This window comes from Chaetodon trifascialis, chromosome 19 (assembly GCF_039877785.1).
Source record: "Chaetodon trifascialis isolate fChaTrf1 chromosome 19, fChaTrf1.hap1, whole genome shotgun sequence".
Taxonomy (NCBI): domain Eukaryota; kingdom Metazoa; phylum Chordata; class Actinopteri; order Chaetodontiformes; family Chaetodontidae; genus Chaetodon; species Chaetodon trifascialis.
Window position 1 is genome coordinate 18,550,852 of NC_092074.1, and position 18,283 is coordinate 18,569,134.

An 18,283-nucleotide genomic window follows, 5' to 3' on the forward strand; every position below is an offset into this window, starting at 1 on the left:
ATATTAGCAAAAGTCACACCAGTTAAATCCAAACTGTCACCTTCTGGATGTTATTAACTGTAACACTTGCTAATTACTTCTCATTGCTAATCGAAGCGTTACTGAAATCACTGTTTAAAATCTGCACAATTTTAATTTTAGTGTCCGTTTTCAGGTTTGACTCACCGTGTTTGTCACCTACCAGTAGAACAAACCCATCAAGATCATCTATATTTAGCAAATTTTGCAAAATTTGGGAATTGGTTCAATACCAACTGCACATTCACCACAGCATGGTTAAGATAACGGAAAGATCGTGGTTATGACAAGTAAGGTATGGGTAAGGTCTCCACAGCCTGCAGAACGACACATATTTCACGAGACACGAGACAAATTCATCAGAAAAGACTGTGAACAACCTTTCAATTTTAATTTCACCGATCAAAGCAACAGTACATCAACTCCATGCCTGACTGGCACTGTATGCTCTGTATACTCACTGCCATTAATGTCTCTGTGCGTCTGTGTGTGCGTGAACGTGCGCATTCCTCAGTGGGTGTTTTGTGTGCACGTATGTGTGAGTCTCCATCAGTCCAACGGAAAGCTATTTACCCTCCAGTGCGCTGAATTTCCCTCGCGACCTCAGTCATCTCACTCAGAAAATGACAGTGGGTTTTGTGTGTGTGTCTTTGTGTGTGTATGTGTGTGTGGTTATCGCCTGTGACATCACCACCCTCATTTCCTCTCTTGTTATTGTTGAGCCTCTCTGGATAGAAAGACTAAATAATGAGAAAGAGTGGGAGCTTTGGGTCCATGTGTGTTATCGTGTGTGTGTGTGTGTGTGTGTGTGTGTGTGTGTGTGTGTGTGTGTGTGTGTGTGTGTGTGTGTGACAGAGAGAGAGAGAGAGACAGTTGATGTCTGTGTATGTTCTTCATCATTTTTAGATGAATTCTTGAATTGTAATATTGCATGCAGATGCATCTGACTTGACAATCAAAATAAGAGTCCTCTGCAGAGACCTGTTGAAGAACCATTTCTGACTCCATGGGAGCTCAGTTCCTGGGTTCTGGTCTTTTTTAAGGTTTAATTTACAGGCCTAAACTGTTTTATTTTTTTTAATCACACTTTTATTTTTCTGTTATTACTGTTATTACAGTCCTTCCACATCAAACTAAATGTTTTCCCGCCATCCATCTCCAGTGTGTGAAGCCCTGTGTTGCTGTAGGCTCTGGCATTAGTTTGCATATAGATCAAGAAATCGCTGGTAAACGTATTAGGACTGTTTTAAACTCGCCATCGCAGTGAGCTTTTGTCAGTTTCAGTGAAATTGCCGTTATTATGGAAACGCAGCAGCCAGTTTGATTGATGGACAGCTTGTTCGACGTGGTCAAATCAGACACTGGCTCTGCTCTCTGAGGGGGGGTGGGGGGAGGACCTAGCAGAGATCGTGAAAGAATCTGTCAGTCAAACGCAGCTCTTAAATACCTCAACACATGCAAAAATACACACAGAGACGAGCGTTAATGCGTACGTGTCACATGCAAAATTACTACCTTGGGTTCAGAACTTGTTGATGCACATGCATTTAGTTTGAGTTCTTTTTTTTTAATGGTCTTCATACATTGTACAGATACACAGCTCTGAGTGGTCAATTAGTGTTAAAGATATCACAAGAAACGGCGGATGGCGTAAAATAAGGAAATGTCCTGTTTGCCAGCTGAGTTCTGTTACATGATTTGAGACCGTGCTTTATTGCTCCTATAGGGAAATTCTCCTGCCTTCAGCGCTGTGAAGTTGGATATGGCTTTTTACATCCTTGTGTTATTCCGCTGTTGTCTTTATCTTGACTCGCAGCTTCAGATCCAATCGAACGGCTCAGGGAAATCCCATCCTACATAACTGCAGATTCGCAGACTTAAGGACGTGCTTGCTCGCGTTGGTTTTGATCCAGGCATGCACCACAATCAGAATTTTTGATCAGCACTGCTGTCGTGCTTGCAGATAAGTTAGTGCTTCTCAGACTTTTTGTCTCAATCAGAGGGCTTCATTGAAAAAAACACTGCTGGTGTTTCACACTTGAAATGGTGCAAACCTTGTCAAAAAGCCATTTTCGAGCACACAGATGTTAGATGTGAACACAGACCACGGACACAGATCAATGTTGGTATTTCTTTACATTTATTCAGATATACAAATCTCTGAATATTGCAGCTTAAATCTTCAAGAGAGTGAGGCTTTACCTACCACAGTTTAGCTTTATAACATGCTGTATAAGCTCGAATGAAAGCTACACAATATTTCCTAATTTCCTGTTGTAACATACCTCAAACAAACAACAACTTGCTTTTCTTAACTTTTTACTTTATATGATAATTAGGAGGGCAAGAATGATGTGTGGTCAGTGCTTTTAACACCAGAAAAACATCTCAATTCATAACAGAGAGCCGGTAAATGAAACATCTGCTGCACCCAATGAAACTTCGCTGGTCTACGTTTGACAGTAGCTCGGGCCAAAGCAAGAATGTGGGAGAGATTGCAGCATCTGGTGTTTTGTGCAGACTAAAGCCCAGTAAAAAAACCTTAAAGCCAAATTACGACCAAGTGTGCGAGCAGGCGTGTTTGTGCACTCATATGCTGTACTTGTGTGTGCAAGCGTGTTTTTTGGCAGTTCAGAAAGAGGCAGACTTAAAAAGAATGGATTTCAGTTGGCTGTTACACACCAGAGCGTTTCTGGTTTTATCCAGGGGCCGTTGTCTGTGCACACTGAGCTCCACTGCAGCCTCTCCACTGTTTAAGCTAATGTGAAAACATCATAATTTGGCTTTTTAAAAAAAAAAAAAAAAAAAAAAATTCATATTATTTTCCCTGTTAAATATCGAGCTCTGCAGAGCTGTCGGGAGGCTGTCACTCAAAATACCGCAGCGTTCAACACTTCCCCCAAATTGTTTTTAGCGGCAGCTCGGTGGAAAAGCAGAGCCATGTTGCCATGAGATGACTTTGCAGCGCCAGTGAATAACTTCTGCTTGTTTGCCTGCAATAAGTTTGGCAGTGGAGGATGCCTGATGATTCACACTATTTCAAACTGGGCCAAAAGCTGCTTTATTAGTCCAGTGAGATGTGAGCACTTTTTTTTTTTTTTTTTTGAAGCGACAGTAAATTTTAACGAGTCTGGATACAAGGTCTGTTGCTCTGACGGCAAGACACCTGTGTGTGTGCGCGTGTGTGTTTGTGTGTGTTTTCGATCTGAATGAATCCCCAAACATATAATATTTCAGCTTTATGTTATGTTTCTTGGCATTCTCTGTGTGTCGTTCTGATCTTATTCCGCTTTGTTTATGATTTTTGTGCTATTCTGTGCAAATCCCACTATAATTAGCTGGAGTCCTAACTGGAATTGGAGTTTGATGCCAGTTTATCAGGCCAGAGATTTGAACACGTTTCCATGTGAATGGCCTGTAAACACCAGCTGTTCAGTAAAACCGCTGTCACTGCGTGTCCAAATCACACTGAGACAAAATGGATTCTTCACAGTCCATTTAATTGTAGGCAGCCCGACCATACTGGACACGGGGCTTTAATGGACTGATTGAGCATTAAAATAAACATTTTAAGTGCTCACTTGGCTGCGGTGCTCAAATGTCTGACAAAAGCCGCTCCCTGGCATATCGTGACTATTTCCCGTCAAACGTGTGAGATTGCTGCAATAAACTGAGAGCTCTGTGGACGTGGACATTATTTAGCATTGTTTTGGGCGTTAAAATCACTTGTGAGATGCAGAGACAGAAGCTCGTCATATTTGGAGAAAATATGAAGCCTTCCTGGGCTTCTATCTGAACTAATGCAGACCTGCCAACCTGCACGCATTTTGCGTAGCAAGTACGCAATTTAACATCTAAATATGCTGGTACGACTCGCCCCTCTAAACTACGCAAAAAGCTGCGGACATGTGACTTCTGTGGCAAATGTGCACGTGCTGTACTCATATCTGACAACACGATGCAGCAGCGCGGTGAAGCAGTTTCAGCCAATCATTGTAGAAAAGCGGCGAAAAACGAGTCTGCCGAACCTATAGCGTAACATCCTCGCCCCCCTCCTCCCTGCCCAGTACGTTCAGTTCACGTTCGCCCAAAATATGAACGAGTTCATGAACTATCGTTAAATGAAAGCGTTCAGGCATAACACTGTTGTTGTGTTGTCAGACATGAGTACCGCACGTGCACGTTTGTCACAGAAGTCACATGTCCGCAGCTTTTTGCGTAGTTTAGAGGGGCGAGTCGTACCAGCGTATTTACATGTAAAATTGCGTACTTGCTACGCAAAATGCGTACAGGCTGGCAGGTCTGAGGTTGGCAGGTCTGCTAATGTGCAGTATGAAAATAAGCAGATTCAGTCAGTTGATTGTTTTAGAATCACAGAATTATTTATCAGTGCAGACACACCGGGGCAGATAAGAGTGTACGTCATGTCATCCGGGGGATAAATGAGTTTAGCTTCACCACTTTAAAGTTCAGCTAAACTTTATTGGAACATGCAGATCAGCTTTGTGCTCTCCATTGTCCTCCAAAGAGAGAAATTATTATTTGGTTTTGGTTTTATGATGGCTCTTGGTTGCATTAACCAGCTGGCACTTTGGCATGCTGTGTTTTTTTTTAATGCAGAGACAAAAGGTCTTTACATTTAGCCAATCAGATCACTCCATTTTACACTCTGTTGGCATTAAATAGTAATGTCACCGTCCTGTCGTAGGCTGATAATGACCAGCACAATGGCTCGACTACACATCCACGTTCTGCAGCAAAAAGCTGTCTTTGCCTTAAAAGCTGAAGTCATGATCACAAGTTTATTAACATTGCGTCCTCATAGTCCTGTCACCTCAGCTGTGAGACATGCAGACACACCCACTTCAGGCTTGATCCTGATTTCAGCTGGACTTAAATGTCCTCGAGGGGAGATGACCAAGACTGGACTTGAAATGTCTTATGACATCTCAAATTTTGTATTCACTTATTTAGTAAGGTGTGCCTTTTCATCCAGTGAGATCACATGTCGTTTGTTGTTTTCAACTTGGATTAACAAGGTCTCAAATGTAACCTGATGAAACTTGCAGACATCCTGCTAGTCTGAGCTCATAGTTTAAACTCAGCATCGCCAAACCAGGCTGCAGCACAAACTAAGAAATAAATAAAAATCTGATTGAAAAGAGACCCGAGCCAATTAAATTTTATACTGAGGGCTGATTATATGATGTGTTCGTGATGTGACCTCAGCGCAGAAGCGCCGAGCAGACGTTAAATGTCATGGATGGAAGATTAACACTTGTTTACCAGCTGTGCGATTTCTTGGAGGACAGTTATTGGTGTGTTTGTTTGTTGATGCTGTGTCGAGCTTTAGAGGCAGAAAAAAATCCCTCGTCTGATCCACATCTGATCAAAACGTAGAATGTGACACACTGTAACCCCACACACACACGAACACAGACACACACACACACACACACACACACACGCACACATGCATTCACATACACACTGCATTAGTTAGCTGTGTTCATCTATGTTTAGCTGCTGGAGCTGCCTAGCTGTCCCAAAGCTGTCACCATATTACAAGCTACCGCTGAGAGCTCTCTTACACACACACACATGCACATACACATACACAACACACATGTGCGCGCACGCACACACACACACACACACACACACACACACACACACACACACACACACACACACACAAAGAGAGACCGCCCCGTTCTCGGTGTGAATACAGGTAACATTGACTCTTTGTAGTGGGTTTGAATGACTGCTATAAGGTTACCCTGAAATACACTTTCTCACACACACACACACACACGCGCGCACACACACACACACACACAAAAATACACACACTTGGTAGCTTTCTCCCTATTCTAATTGCTGCAATGTGACACTGCTTCCCACATCACAAGAAGAGAGATATACTCACAGAGAGAAAGGACGGGTGAAAGACGGGGAGGTGAGGAGAGACAGGGAGTCGGTATTTGACCTACATCCAATGTCCATCCATCTGTCTGTCTGTCTGTCTGTCCGTCTGTCTCTGTCTGTCTGTCTGTCCGTCTGTCTAGTTGGTGATCAACTGAAGGAACGTCAGAACAGTCTGTTTAATTTCAGCATTTATTTTGAATATTGAATCTGAAAAAAAACCATGAACTCAAAAATCCAGATAAATATCAGATCTTAAAAACATTGTTTGCAGCCTTCACATTCACTATTGTTTCCTTTCGGTCCACAGGCCTTGAACAGGTCTTTTGAGTTTCCCTTTCTTTCCTCCACCTTCTACTGGTGCACACATACTCTTTATATGTGTGAAAACATAGGCTGTCTCAAATTGTGCTGCATTTTATGGATGGAACAGTTGTGTGATATTACTCCTGCCAGCGTTGACCCAAAATGATGAGGATTCATAAGTGTCTCAATCTCAAGTAACTGCTCACTGTGGAGAAAACAACAGTGTCTTTTATATAGATGTTAGTGACTGAGTAAACAAGGGAGTGATTTCAGACACAGCTGTAATACCTGTGTGAGAGCTTTGTGAAGTGAGTTTAATCCTAATACATATGAGCTCCATGTGTTTGTTTTGTTGAAAATTGGCAAAAAACAAAACAAAAAAAACAAATGTGTGTGAGGAAAATGTTATTGTACATCGAAGGTGTTACAGTGTAATGCTGCGCTGGTCAAACACAGCTGAGGTTGATAACAGTTACTTCTGCTGCAGTCAGAGATGTAAACCTAGCATCCCAATGGAAACTCAGTGTGTGAGGCACTTACAGCTTAAATTGTTTTCCATTAATTCTCTCCTCTCTGTGTTTTCCAGGTTTTCCAGATCGCCTATGTGATTGTAAAGGCAGCCAACTCACCTCGCCCAGGTAAGCATTCTGCTGTATGAATTCAAGTGCTAACATCTCTGCTTTGATTAGAAAATGAAACAACAACTGTGTGATTTCAGTACCAGATACAGACTTATTTTCATTCTTTGTCTTATGAACAGTTAAATACAGTAATTGCAGCCTTTTGAGCTCATAATCCTCCCACAGAGAATCCACAAGTAATTTGAAAGATCAAGATTATATTCAATAAACTGCATTCTGACTTGACTTGAGGTGCAAATCTTTTTCTGAGTTTAAGAGCCAGCATTAATAACATCATCAATCCTGATAGCTTATTATCTGTAAATGTCACTGGGCTGTGCTCCAAGTAACTTTAACTGCTTTCATTACGCATGTAAGTGTACAGCTATGCAGTGATCAGAGCACAGTAAAGGCTGACGACAGCAGACGGCCTTTGAGGTTTTCAGTCTACGCTGTTTTGAAAACATTATTGGACATCAAAAGAGAGATTACAAATCAGAACCAGACCGAACAGCTGGAAACCTCGTCCTCACGGTGGTCCAAAGATCCTGGGCAAGCGGTGTAAACAACACAACAACTGAGATACCAGTCTGGAGTCGGCTAAGACTGTTAGCCTCACAGCTAACTGACAGTGGTTACTCTGGTGGTATGCTGCCCCCCTTTTGCTTGGAGTATGTGTAGTATATTCCTTAAATAACTAAAAAAGTGAATCATATCTTTGCCATGTTCAGTCTGATTCAGTCTCTTGGCAGGAAAACACTTGTGATCAGGTTGATTCATGTGTTCATACACACACCACACACCTGTTGATTGTTAGATCCAACAGTACAGTGACACTACTTGAGAGCTAACTCTTGGTTTAAAACTGCAGAAACATAATATGAACTGGCCACATTATGCTTTAATATGAGGTTAAAATACATAAAGATAGTCACGTTATGTGCATTAGCTAATGTTAAAATTAGGTTTTAAGTTTTGATCATTTTATTATGTGTAATATTCAGTTTCCTGACACTTAATTTGCTTATTTGATTTTTCCATTAATTGGACTCTTCACATGTCATCAGCACTGGAGGTGGAACATCACACTTTTGGTCCAAGCTATTGAGGAATACGTGGAACTGAATGTTCTGTCAATTTTCTATGCATTTTAAGCAGGGTGACCCAAACATAGACTTGGATGTCAGTTATTTTTCTTTATTGATCTTTTCTCCTCTCCACATCACACATTTGAAGCACTTCATTATTTTCCTCACCAATATTTTTGTCCACAGGTAACTGGATCTTAGAGCGTTCAATCGACGGTGTGACCTTTGAACCCTGGCAGTACTACGCCATCACAGACACGGAGTGCCTGACGAGATTCAACATTAATCCACGGACAGGGCCTCCATCCTACACCAGAGATGATGAAGTGATCTGCACATCTTTTTATTCAAAGATTCACCCCCTGGAGAACGGAGAGGTAACGCTTGGAGCTATAAGTTGTGATTTGTTGGTTTGATTTGGGTTCCTTAAAACTGCCTGTGAAATACTGTTTTTATTTTTGTGCAGTTGGAACGCATTGTATCTTTGTGATGCACCTTGGGCTTTTCTGAATTTTTATTTAGATATTTATAATGGTTCAAAAATTTAATTTATGCAATTCTAATTCTTGTTATGTGGGTCAAAAAGCTGCACGCAGAGGCGCAGAGCGAGTAGGTAAAAAGCGGTTTAATTTGGCCTTTATTGAGAACCAGGGTCAGTAACAGGTAGGCAGCTAGAAAATGCAAACTCATTTACAAATGGAGCAGGCAGGAAAAAAATCTAAAGCAGGCAGGATCACAAACAGGCAGGCAGGACAAAGGCTGGAACGCGATGACTATGATCTGGGACTGTGACCCTGTGAACTGGTTTACACAAAGTCTAAAACTCTACCAAGAGCCTTGGTAACATATTAAGGTAAAGACACATAAAGATATTCATCATTTACTAATTGCTTATTAGCATGTTTATCAGTAGCATGTCGGCTATTTATTAGTCATTATAAGGACTAATTAATGCCTTATTCTGGGGGTTAGGGTTATTAAGGGATAGGTTTATCTTATTAAAATCCTAATTCATGTGAAACAACTTCCTTGCTTATTATCAATAAGCAATAATAAGAGGAAGTAAGGAAGTTATTGCACATGAACAGCTACTCTCCTTCTTAGCAGTAAAGATACGTTATTGAAGAAAAAGTCGTGTGGAGGCAAATCTCTTCTGCGTGACCACAGTCTACAACACCTACTTGTAGAATATAGTCATGCAGAATACGGCTGAATAAGAGCTTTATAATGAGCTGCTAATATGCATGCTAATAAGCAACTAGTTAGTGGTGAATATCTGTACCTTAATATGAAATGTTGCCAGAATGTGCGTGTAAACTCTCGTTAAGGCATCAGTCAGTGTTCCAAGCAGGGTGAATAATGAAATGTTTCAAACTGATAAGTAGATCAGCGCTTGTTTTCTAAAACGTGGAGACATTTCTTTTCAAATGTGCTGTTAATATAATTTTAGTCGCTGATTGGATTTCGATTTTTTTGTGAAAACACACACGCACACATCGACGCACACGTGTGCACACCACTGTTTACTGTTATGTTGCTTTGATCAGCTGTGTGTGTGATTGCACCCAGTAAGAACAGAGGGGCAAGCCTGCTATAACTGACATTAATGAAGAGAAAGAGGACTACTGAACACACGCCCGCACACACAAACAAACAAACACTCACATGCACACACATGCGGTGAAAACAAACTAATCACACATCTACACATCTCCCACACAGGGACTCTAATTGTAGATGCCTGTCTGAATATGGGTGCTGGTGTGTGTCCTTGCACACGCCGGCATGCATGTGTGTTTGGTGTGTGTCTTCGTGTGTGTTTGTGTGTGTGTCTGTGTCCTGCGGGGGAGTGCTAGAGGGGGGTGCGAGCTGGGAGATGTCAAGAGCTGCAAGTAACGACGGAGGTGTCTGGATGTGTGTGTGTGTGTGTGCGCGCGCGCGTGTGCGTGCATGTGTGTGTGTGTGTGTGTGTGTGTGTGTGTGTGTGTGTGTGTGGGGTTGACAGCTCCCTAGCCGTCTGATCACAGTGAAACCATAATGAGTCGTAGGCGATGTGTCACAGCATCGCACACACATTCACAATGTCACCCCACCACTCATCACACACACACACACACACGCACACACACACACACACACACACTCACACACACACACACACACACACACACACACACACAACCATCTCCTTCGCTGCTTCCAAGTGTGCAGCTTGCACCCATCAAATGTTCCCCCTTGACACACACACACACAAACACACACGCGTGCACGCACGCACACACACGGTCAGCCCACTCTGTAAGACTTTTTTGCAGATGCCAAATGTTGCTTTTCGCCACATTAGTGAGACAGACAGATGGACAGACAGGCAGGCAGACACATCCTTGCACTCCTTGATTAATGGCGATACGGAATATAAATTCATGCTTATTCTTTCTCTCCATTGGCTTAAAGGTAGTGCAGTGCAGTTCCAAAATTAAAATGTCTACCAGGGTCCGTGTTATGAGGCGTCGTGATGGAAAAGCCTAGTCGTGCTATTAGTTTAACTACATTTCGAGCAGCATTGCTGGCGTTTTGACAGGGCTTATATTTGATAACAGATTGTGCAGAGAAGAATACCAAGGCCGATATTATTACTGGCCTAGGGGGTGAATGACCTCACATATATCTGCTCTGGATGGGATTAATGTCGCTGGCCGAACAACCCGAGCTCCAGACAAGAACATCTGTATCAGACCGTTCTGCACAACCCTGGATTATGTTAGCTAGCTGCCATAGAAGTAGCTTCTCCAACACTGTCCAAGACTTCCAGTCATTAATAGATCTGCACATAATGTCATATTGCAGGCTTTATCTTTTACTCACTTTGTTTCTGTGAAAAGGCGGCTTTCCTCCACATTCCCTTTTTCCATTTTTTGTCTTTAAGGTATTCATTTGAGGTTTGAGGTTATTTATCAGTCAGGTGATAAAAACACCAGAACACGAGCTTGTTTAAGTTCTGTGCTTTTATTTGTGCTCAGGGTCAGCCATACTGTGGAAATGTATGACGAGCTTTTCTTCTCCCTGTCTGATGTTGGTGCAGATCACCTGTTCAATCAGTGGGAGTGAAAACAGGTGTGCATGTGTGGACCCTCTCAGCAGTAATTGGAGGGGCATCATCACATTGTGGAAGAGGGGGTGAAGCCAGCTTTGTGTTAGATAATATTCTGTTAAAGCGAGCCCACTAACGGGTGTTCGTCTGAGCCCATTGATAAATTGTGTTTGTCTGCAGTAACCAAGGACTCTTAAATGGATGTTTCATCCTCAGTGTAGTCTGCACAGTGTAGTCTGCACATGCTTTGTGTCAGTGTGGCCCCCCGTGATACCCCGAGCAGGTGGTTCGTTCCACTGAGGTGAGGCTGCAGTGGTCGGTGGCAGCTTGTCATGAGGCTGCAGGTTTTATCTGTTGCTTCTTTTTGTTACAGCTGTAACTTTTTTTATTAAACTTCTGTTTTTTTCCTCTTTCACTGATATTTTTGCAAAGAAATCCGACCTTTTTTTGCACACTCCTGTAGTGCTGCTTCTTATCAACACCCTTCAAAGTTTCCAGTGCCAGACACCTACTGCTCTTAACATGAGGTGTACACGACCAGGTTCCTCCTCCCAGGTTCTTTACAACAGTTTCGAACCAGCATGTTGAATCTATATGGCAAGAACAGCTCTTGGCACCACAGAATATATTGTCTATATATATATATCTTGTGCGTCCTCAGTCATTATATAAGTAAATGTGTCTTAGTGCAAACACTGAAAACAAATAACACCATGATTGAGGTGATTAGTCTTGACTTTTTTTTGCTTATGCAACTCTTTAGAATTTAAGAAGAAATGTGTCATAAACAACACTTCCTGTTAGAACAAGGTTGCTGCTACTCATCCTCCTCCTTCCTCATTCGTTGTCTCTTTGGCTTCTGCCAGCGAGGCTTTTCACTCCTTCCACCATCTGCCACTGTGAGAAACTAAAAGCACCTTTAATGTTGTCTGAGCACAATGTCTTAGTTTAACTCTGCTGTTACATGTCAGTGCTTGCCTTCCTGTCCACCTATAGATCCACACGTCTTTGATCAATGGCCGACCCAGTGCAGACGACCCCTCCCCGACCCTGCTGAACTTCACCTCCGCCCGTTACATCAGGTTGGTGTTTCAGCGAATCAGAACGCTGAACGCCGACCTCATGACTCTGACACTCCATGACCCAAGAGATATCGACCCCATCGTGACAAGGCGGGTGAGCTTCAACACTCATGAACATCACCTTTTCTTTTGTTATCAGCTCCATCGTGACGAAATGTGTGGCTCGTACATGCAACAACAACACTTTATTTATGTCTTTTCAAAATTATAAACATGTGCCAGGAAAATGACAAATATTCAGAATTTAAAATAAGTCTTGTGTGTCGTGATTAGGTGTGTCAATTTTAAAGAGATCTCATTCACAACTTACAAGGTTCTGTTTCTGTATATTCAAGTAAAATTTGAATGAATAGCTTAAAGTCATAACTATGAGATACCAAGTCTACTAATTAAGATACTGTTTAATATGTCTTAAGTCTTAGCAGTGACTGACTGAAACTTTAACTATTTCAGATACAGGTAATATTTTTAATTGCTGTCAGTCTTAGTCATAGTTTTTGTTTTTTTCACCATATTTTTCTTGTGAGAATGTTTTTCCGTACAAGTTAGAGGGTTTAATGTTGACTACACTAGTGTATATCTTCACTGAATTCATATCGTTTGAAAACCTGTCAATATGGTCACACTATTATGCTGTATTATGGTGTTTTTTTTTAATCTAACCACAAATCAGCGGATAGTGTGACAATAAACCAAATTCAACCTTGACAGGATTTTACTACTGGAACCATTTTTGTGTTAGTCACAAAGTATACTTTTTCCCAATTTGCTGATTTGTTGCAAAAATGTTTCTTTTTCTTGTGACTTCTTTTGGATTTATTGTGTTTAATTACGTGACGATCAAGGACAAGAGTAAGAAATATGTGTAGAAAGGTGTTGTGTTGTTGTGATGTTGCCGTGCCATGTTGTTCGTTAAAAGTGCAGCTAAATCAGCCCAAATGAAGGCCAGAGCATTTGCGTCTGAGATGTTGCGATTTGTTCTGTTTCATGTGTGAGTGAAGAAGCGGAGCCCTGCAACGGCTGCAGCTCAGGAGGTAGAGCGGGTGAATGAGAGGCAAATTGTAAAGCACTTTGGATAAAAGCACTATATAAATGCAGCCATTTAGCAGTACTGCTGTAATGCTCAAGGCCAGGTGTGGTGTTAGGCACACCATCATGACATAATCTGTTGGGTCAGGACATCAGTTTTCAAGTGTAATCACCGCCAAGATAAGAGAGCGGAGTCTTGTTCTAATGCTGCCTCTTACACTGCTAACATGCTCATCAATGCTGGCATACTCATTAGAACAAGTTTTCCCTCTCACACTTGTTTTCTTGCTTTCTTTTCAGTACTACTATTCTATTAAGGACATCTCAGTCGGAGGCATGTGTATCTGTTACGGCCACGCCAAAGCCTGTCCACTCAACACTGTTACAAAGGTAAAATACTTAACTCTATGTTGCTCTCTGTCCACTTAAGGGTGGAGTTAATGGAGCCGTGCATACTGTTGAATAGAAGCTAAGAGCGCCCTCAGGCACCAGCGCTTTATCTGCTGCCTTATATCAAACCTTCTGTGTGTGTGTGTGTGTGTGTGTGTGTGCGCGCGCATGCGTGCGCGTGTGTGTGTGCGCGCCTGCCTGTCTGCAGGGGACACAGGTGACACAGTGAAGCGTTGTCTCCCGTGTCACTTCAAACACTGGAGTGTTTGATACCAGACACCTGATCTTTCTCTCTCTCGCTCAGCACTCACTCGCACACTCACACACACCTACACACAGACACACACACAGTCTTGTGTCCTTTACATGTCCTGAGGCTGAACCACGAAGACTAACTCAGATGTGACACTGGTGTCTGGTCCCTTGGTGATGATGTCATTGACAATAAGTGATGTCGCTGATGTGTAAAGAGCTTGTTTCTTCTGTTTCTTCTCTTCTACCCGCCTTTAAAGGCCATTTTAAAGAGATATTTTAAACACCTTTCACCACCTTTTATTGGCTGACACACTCCGTATACATTTAGGTCGATTTTTATATAGTTCAAATAAATATAAGACCTCAGTGGAGGATATACTGTAGTATTAGGTCTGGCAGAGTGATACATTCTTATTTAGAAATCATGCATTTTTTTTCTACTCGGGTAGTTTAGAATTAGTCATATTTAGTTTATCGAGCCTAAATAGGTTTATTTACCTGTGATTTTTAGAGATTTTCTCTGCTCCTCTATTCCCACGAGACATTTAGCTCCTTTGCTTTGATACGAGTTCATCCATCCACGCAGTAAAGTCCCGGGCAGGCATTCAGGAAGCAGAAAAGGTGAAGACCTGTGAGAGGATTTGTTGATGATCGTCCACAGAACATTTGTTCAGATGCGCGCTCGGTACAAAAGCAGCCTGAAGCCAGAGCTGTAGCGTTGTGTCTCAGATAAAAGGGGCAAATTCACTCGTGCCAACAAATCCAAACTTGGCTCTCGCTGTGCTATTGTACCGCTCTCCTCTCAGTTAATCTGGCACCCTCTCCACATCAACCAATTTACAGAAAGTCCTAAATTGAATTACTGAACCTCAAAGTTGGCAAATTTCCTGCTACGTTCTGCTTTGACTGTGTTTAGTTTTTAATTTATTTCCCTCCTGGGAGAGTAATTGTGAACCCATTTGCCCGCTGACTGACAATCTGGGAAGTGAACAAAGTTCTTTTATTGAGATTGGCTCTCCTGTGAATACATTGTTGTTTGATAAGCTTTCAATAGGTCATGCATATTGGTAATTTATCCGTTTGCAGCCCCCTCGTTTTCATATTCATGTGAACAGTTTGATGCTACATGATGTTACAGGAGAACAGTTCATTCACAACTTTTTGGTTTATGACATTATAATGCAAACTCACGCAGTTAAACATCATTAAGTGAATATCTCAGAGTGGAATCACATCTGTCAGTTTTCAGTTAAAGCCAAGCTAATGTTTTGTTTTATTTAAACAGAACAGCTTTACACCAGCTGATAATCTCCAGCAGTTTAAAGTTCTCACTCTGCTGCAGTGATAAGGACATGCAGGGTGTGGTCAGTTACACCTGGACATCGCTGGTAGGTGTGGTTACACATGCAAAAGATCACAAACGCTCAACCAGAAAAGGTAAAAATAAAACCTTGCACTTTCTCTTGTAGTGCAGGCATATGGTTAAGAATGCAGTGCAACCTCCAAACTGTATGAAGGACTGATCTTAATCACTGTCATGCCAAGTCCCAACACTTTGAGATTTAGATATTTCTCCCTCACCAGGCCCTCGACAGATTGTGGAGGAAAGTGTCCTCTCTAGATGACTCAGACTGTTACCATGTTTAGCCTCCTCTTTGCAACCAGCTCGCAGAAGATCCATTTATCTAAACACGGTTGCCCATGTGTGTTTAATTGACGACTCTGTGAAACTTCTGAATTATTGATGTGTGTTTTCCTTCCTTTGTGTTTGCAGAAGTTTAGCTGCGAGTGTGAACACAACACATGCGGGGAGAGCTGTGATCGCTGTTGCCCTGGTTACCACCAGCAGGCCTGGATGGCGGGGACCTTCCACACTCGACACATCTGCGAGAGTAAGAAGGACATTACACAGCAGCAGATTACACATTTAAGTGACACACAACTGCCCACAAGCTTGCAGCTGCAACACAGTGATTCCTACTCACCCACAAACCCAAAACACAAACAGTCACTTATCAAACTTTCCTACTTGAAAATGTTCTTCCAGAGTTCCCATGCCGTAATATTACTACAGCTGATATGAAGACAGGCCGAAATGTGTATTCCTGCCAGCCAATCAGGATTAGTCTATAATATAAAGCCGTATAAAGCCATCAGAAGTCACCTTTGCATCCATTAACCTTCTTCAGCTATGTAGAAGCAGCGTGATGAGGTTAGAGGCTTCCACCTGTCATCATAAAACTAACCTTACAACATGTAATCTTAATTTTATTTCACACAGGCTACACCCTCCTACACACTCTGTAGTCTCTGTGGCCTGATAACTGCTCCCTCTGTCTTCACACTGACACAACAACACCAAGGTGACAAGATGTTAAATGTCCCGACTGCCACAATAGTAGAGAAACCAGCCACAGATTCAGCCCATTCAGGGAAGGACCAGAGTGTCCAGACAGCAGCCCAGCAGCACCGCACAGCTGAACAGCTCTGAGATCAGACCTGAAGGGCCCGAGATGTTCTGGAGATTAAAGTTGCATGGATTCCTACCACTGTTACCAAACAGCATTGTGAACGCTGTCGTACTCCTTGAGGCGTAACAGTGGGTGGAGGATCCATCCCTGCTGTTGGTGAGAGTTTGTAGCATTTCATCCAGCCGCAGCTGCATTACATGAAGAAGAAACCCAAAGGAAACACTGGTTTCACTCCAAAAGGCGCTGGGCCATGTTCAGTCAGATAACAGCACTGTTTTTGCTGCGACGCCTTATGACATCCATCCAACAAATACAGACAGTGTAAGCACACATTTCTGGTCGATAATAACTTTGTATTGTGCTGTTTACCTGGTGTCTGCTGTGATCATACTGGAACTTTCCAGAGAACAGTATTATAAACCTTCACCTGAACAAGCCTTCACATTCATGCAGCAGCGTCCATATTTGAAGCGTTGTAGTCGACCACGAGCTGATTGGTTTGCTGATACTGACCTTCAGGTGGTTGTCGTCGTGATGAAGCTCTCTCAGTCCTCCGTACTCCTCTGGAAAAGTAGTTTCTAAGTAAAGACAGCAGGTTTCTTGCTGGAACACATTCACTTTAATCATACACGTCAATTTAACAACTTTTCCCTTTTTGTTAAAGTCCATCAAAGTTTCCACTACATATAAGTCGACATATAAACTGCAGCTTGACTGGTTGGCGGAGGCACACAAACACGAGGCGGTAATTCTGGTTCTTTCTGGACCCTGGAGATAACATGCTGCTCATGGTCAGTGTGAAAACCTCGGGGTGCTGTCTTCAGAAGAGAATTTGATGTTTTTCTGAACTTCTGTGGGGAAGAAGTAAATGGATTTAAAAAAGCGGGGGCAGCAATCCTATCAAATTACAGCAGTACAGTACCAACTGTGTGTGTGTGTTTTCAGAGTGTAACTGCCATGATAAGGCGGACGAGTGCTACTTTAATCAGACGGTCGCAGATCTGTCACTCAGCCTGGACATCCACGGTGAAAACAGAGGGGGTGGGGTCTGTATTGGTTGTCGTGACAACACCGCTGGAATCAACTGCCAGACATGTGTCGCCGGATTCTACAGACCTGCTGGGGTGTGTCAAATATTCATTCAACTGTGTTGTTCTTGAACTCCTTCATGATCAAGTGAAGGTGAACTGTGTGTGAAAATGTTTGTCTTCTTCACCTGGCCAGGTGAGCGCTGAGGAGGAGAACCCCTGCGTCCCCTGCTCATGTGACTCCCACGGTTCTATCAGCCAATCGTGTGTTGCGGATTCCACCCAGGCTACGCCCCGTATGAAGATATGCCTTTTTAATCTTTTAATCTTATTCTTTCTGGATATCGTTCACATCTCGACACATTAATAATTTCAGCCCCTCAGTAGACACACACACACGCACGCACACACAAGTTTTCAGTGAATGCCAACACCCGTTTCACATTTTAATTCACTTTCAAGTGTTTCTTCAGTAACTCCAACATTTCATCGATTCAGTCCTGCTTGATTTCCTGTGGGGTTGGGGTTAGTCAAGTTCAGCTGCACGCACAGAAGCTCCTGTTATTAAAAACTGTCTTTGACAGAGTGAACAACTATTTATATTAGAGATAATTTTACTCCTCTTTGTAATTTTACTGTTTTTGTGTCTAGAAAGAGCTATTTTAGGTGCCGCCGCTTCAGAGAGATGCCCATTCTGTTTCTCTCCTGTTTTTTTTAAATGTGTGTGTCTATGTGTGTGTGTGTGTGTGTGTGTGTGTGTGTGTGTGTGATTGACAGGCCAGCCAGCAGGGTCATGCCGGTGTAAGGAGGGTTTTGGGGGTCTGCGATGTGACAGGTGAGAGACACAAACACACATGCGCACACATACACACACATAAAGAGACAGAGACGCATTGTGACAGGTGAGCAGAACCTTTCAGCTGTTGTCTGTTCCAATTAGTGTTTGGAAATTGCCAGAAAGTTTCCATTAAGATCTTTGA

The 18,283-nt window shown here is 42.5% G+C and overlaps 1 protein-coding gene across 1 annotated transcript in view; it reads left to right on the forward strand.

The window, feature by feature from the left end:
- lama2 (laminin, alpha 2) overlaps nucleotides 1-18,283 on the forward strand; it is a 174,613-nt gene that overhangs the window by 40,631 nt on the left and 115,699 nt on the right. Inside the window, exons 4-11 of the mRNA XM_070988059.1 lie at nucleotides 6,836-6,887; nucleotides 8,144-8,334; nucleotides 12,045-12,224; nucleotides 13,460-13,549; nucleotides 15,579-15,696; nucleotides 17,221-17,399; nucleotides 17,500-17,599; nucleotides 18,081-18,138. Of these exons, the coding sequence (XP_070844160.1) occupies nucleotides 6,836-6,887; nucleotides 8,144-8,334; nucleotides 12,045-12,224; nucleotides 13,460-13,549; nucleotides 15,579-15,696; nucleotides 17,221-17,399; nucleotides 17,500-17,599; nucleotides 18,081-18,138 (968 nt within the window). The remainder of the gene's footprint in view (nucleotides 1-6,835; nucleotides 6,888-8,143; nucleotides 8,335-12,044; nucleotides 12,225-13,459; nucleotides 13,550-15,578; nucleotides 15,697-17,220; nucleotides 17,400-17,499; nucleotides 17,600-18,080; nucleotides 18,139-18,283) is intronic.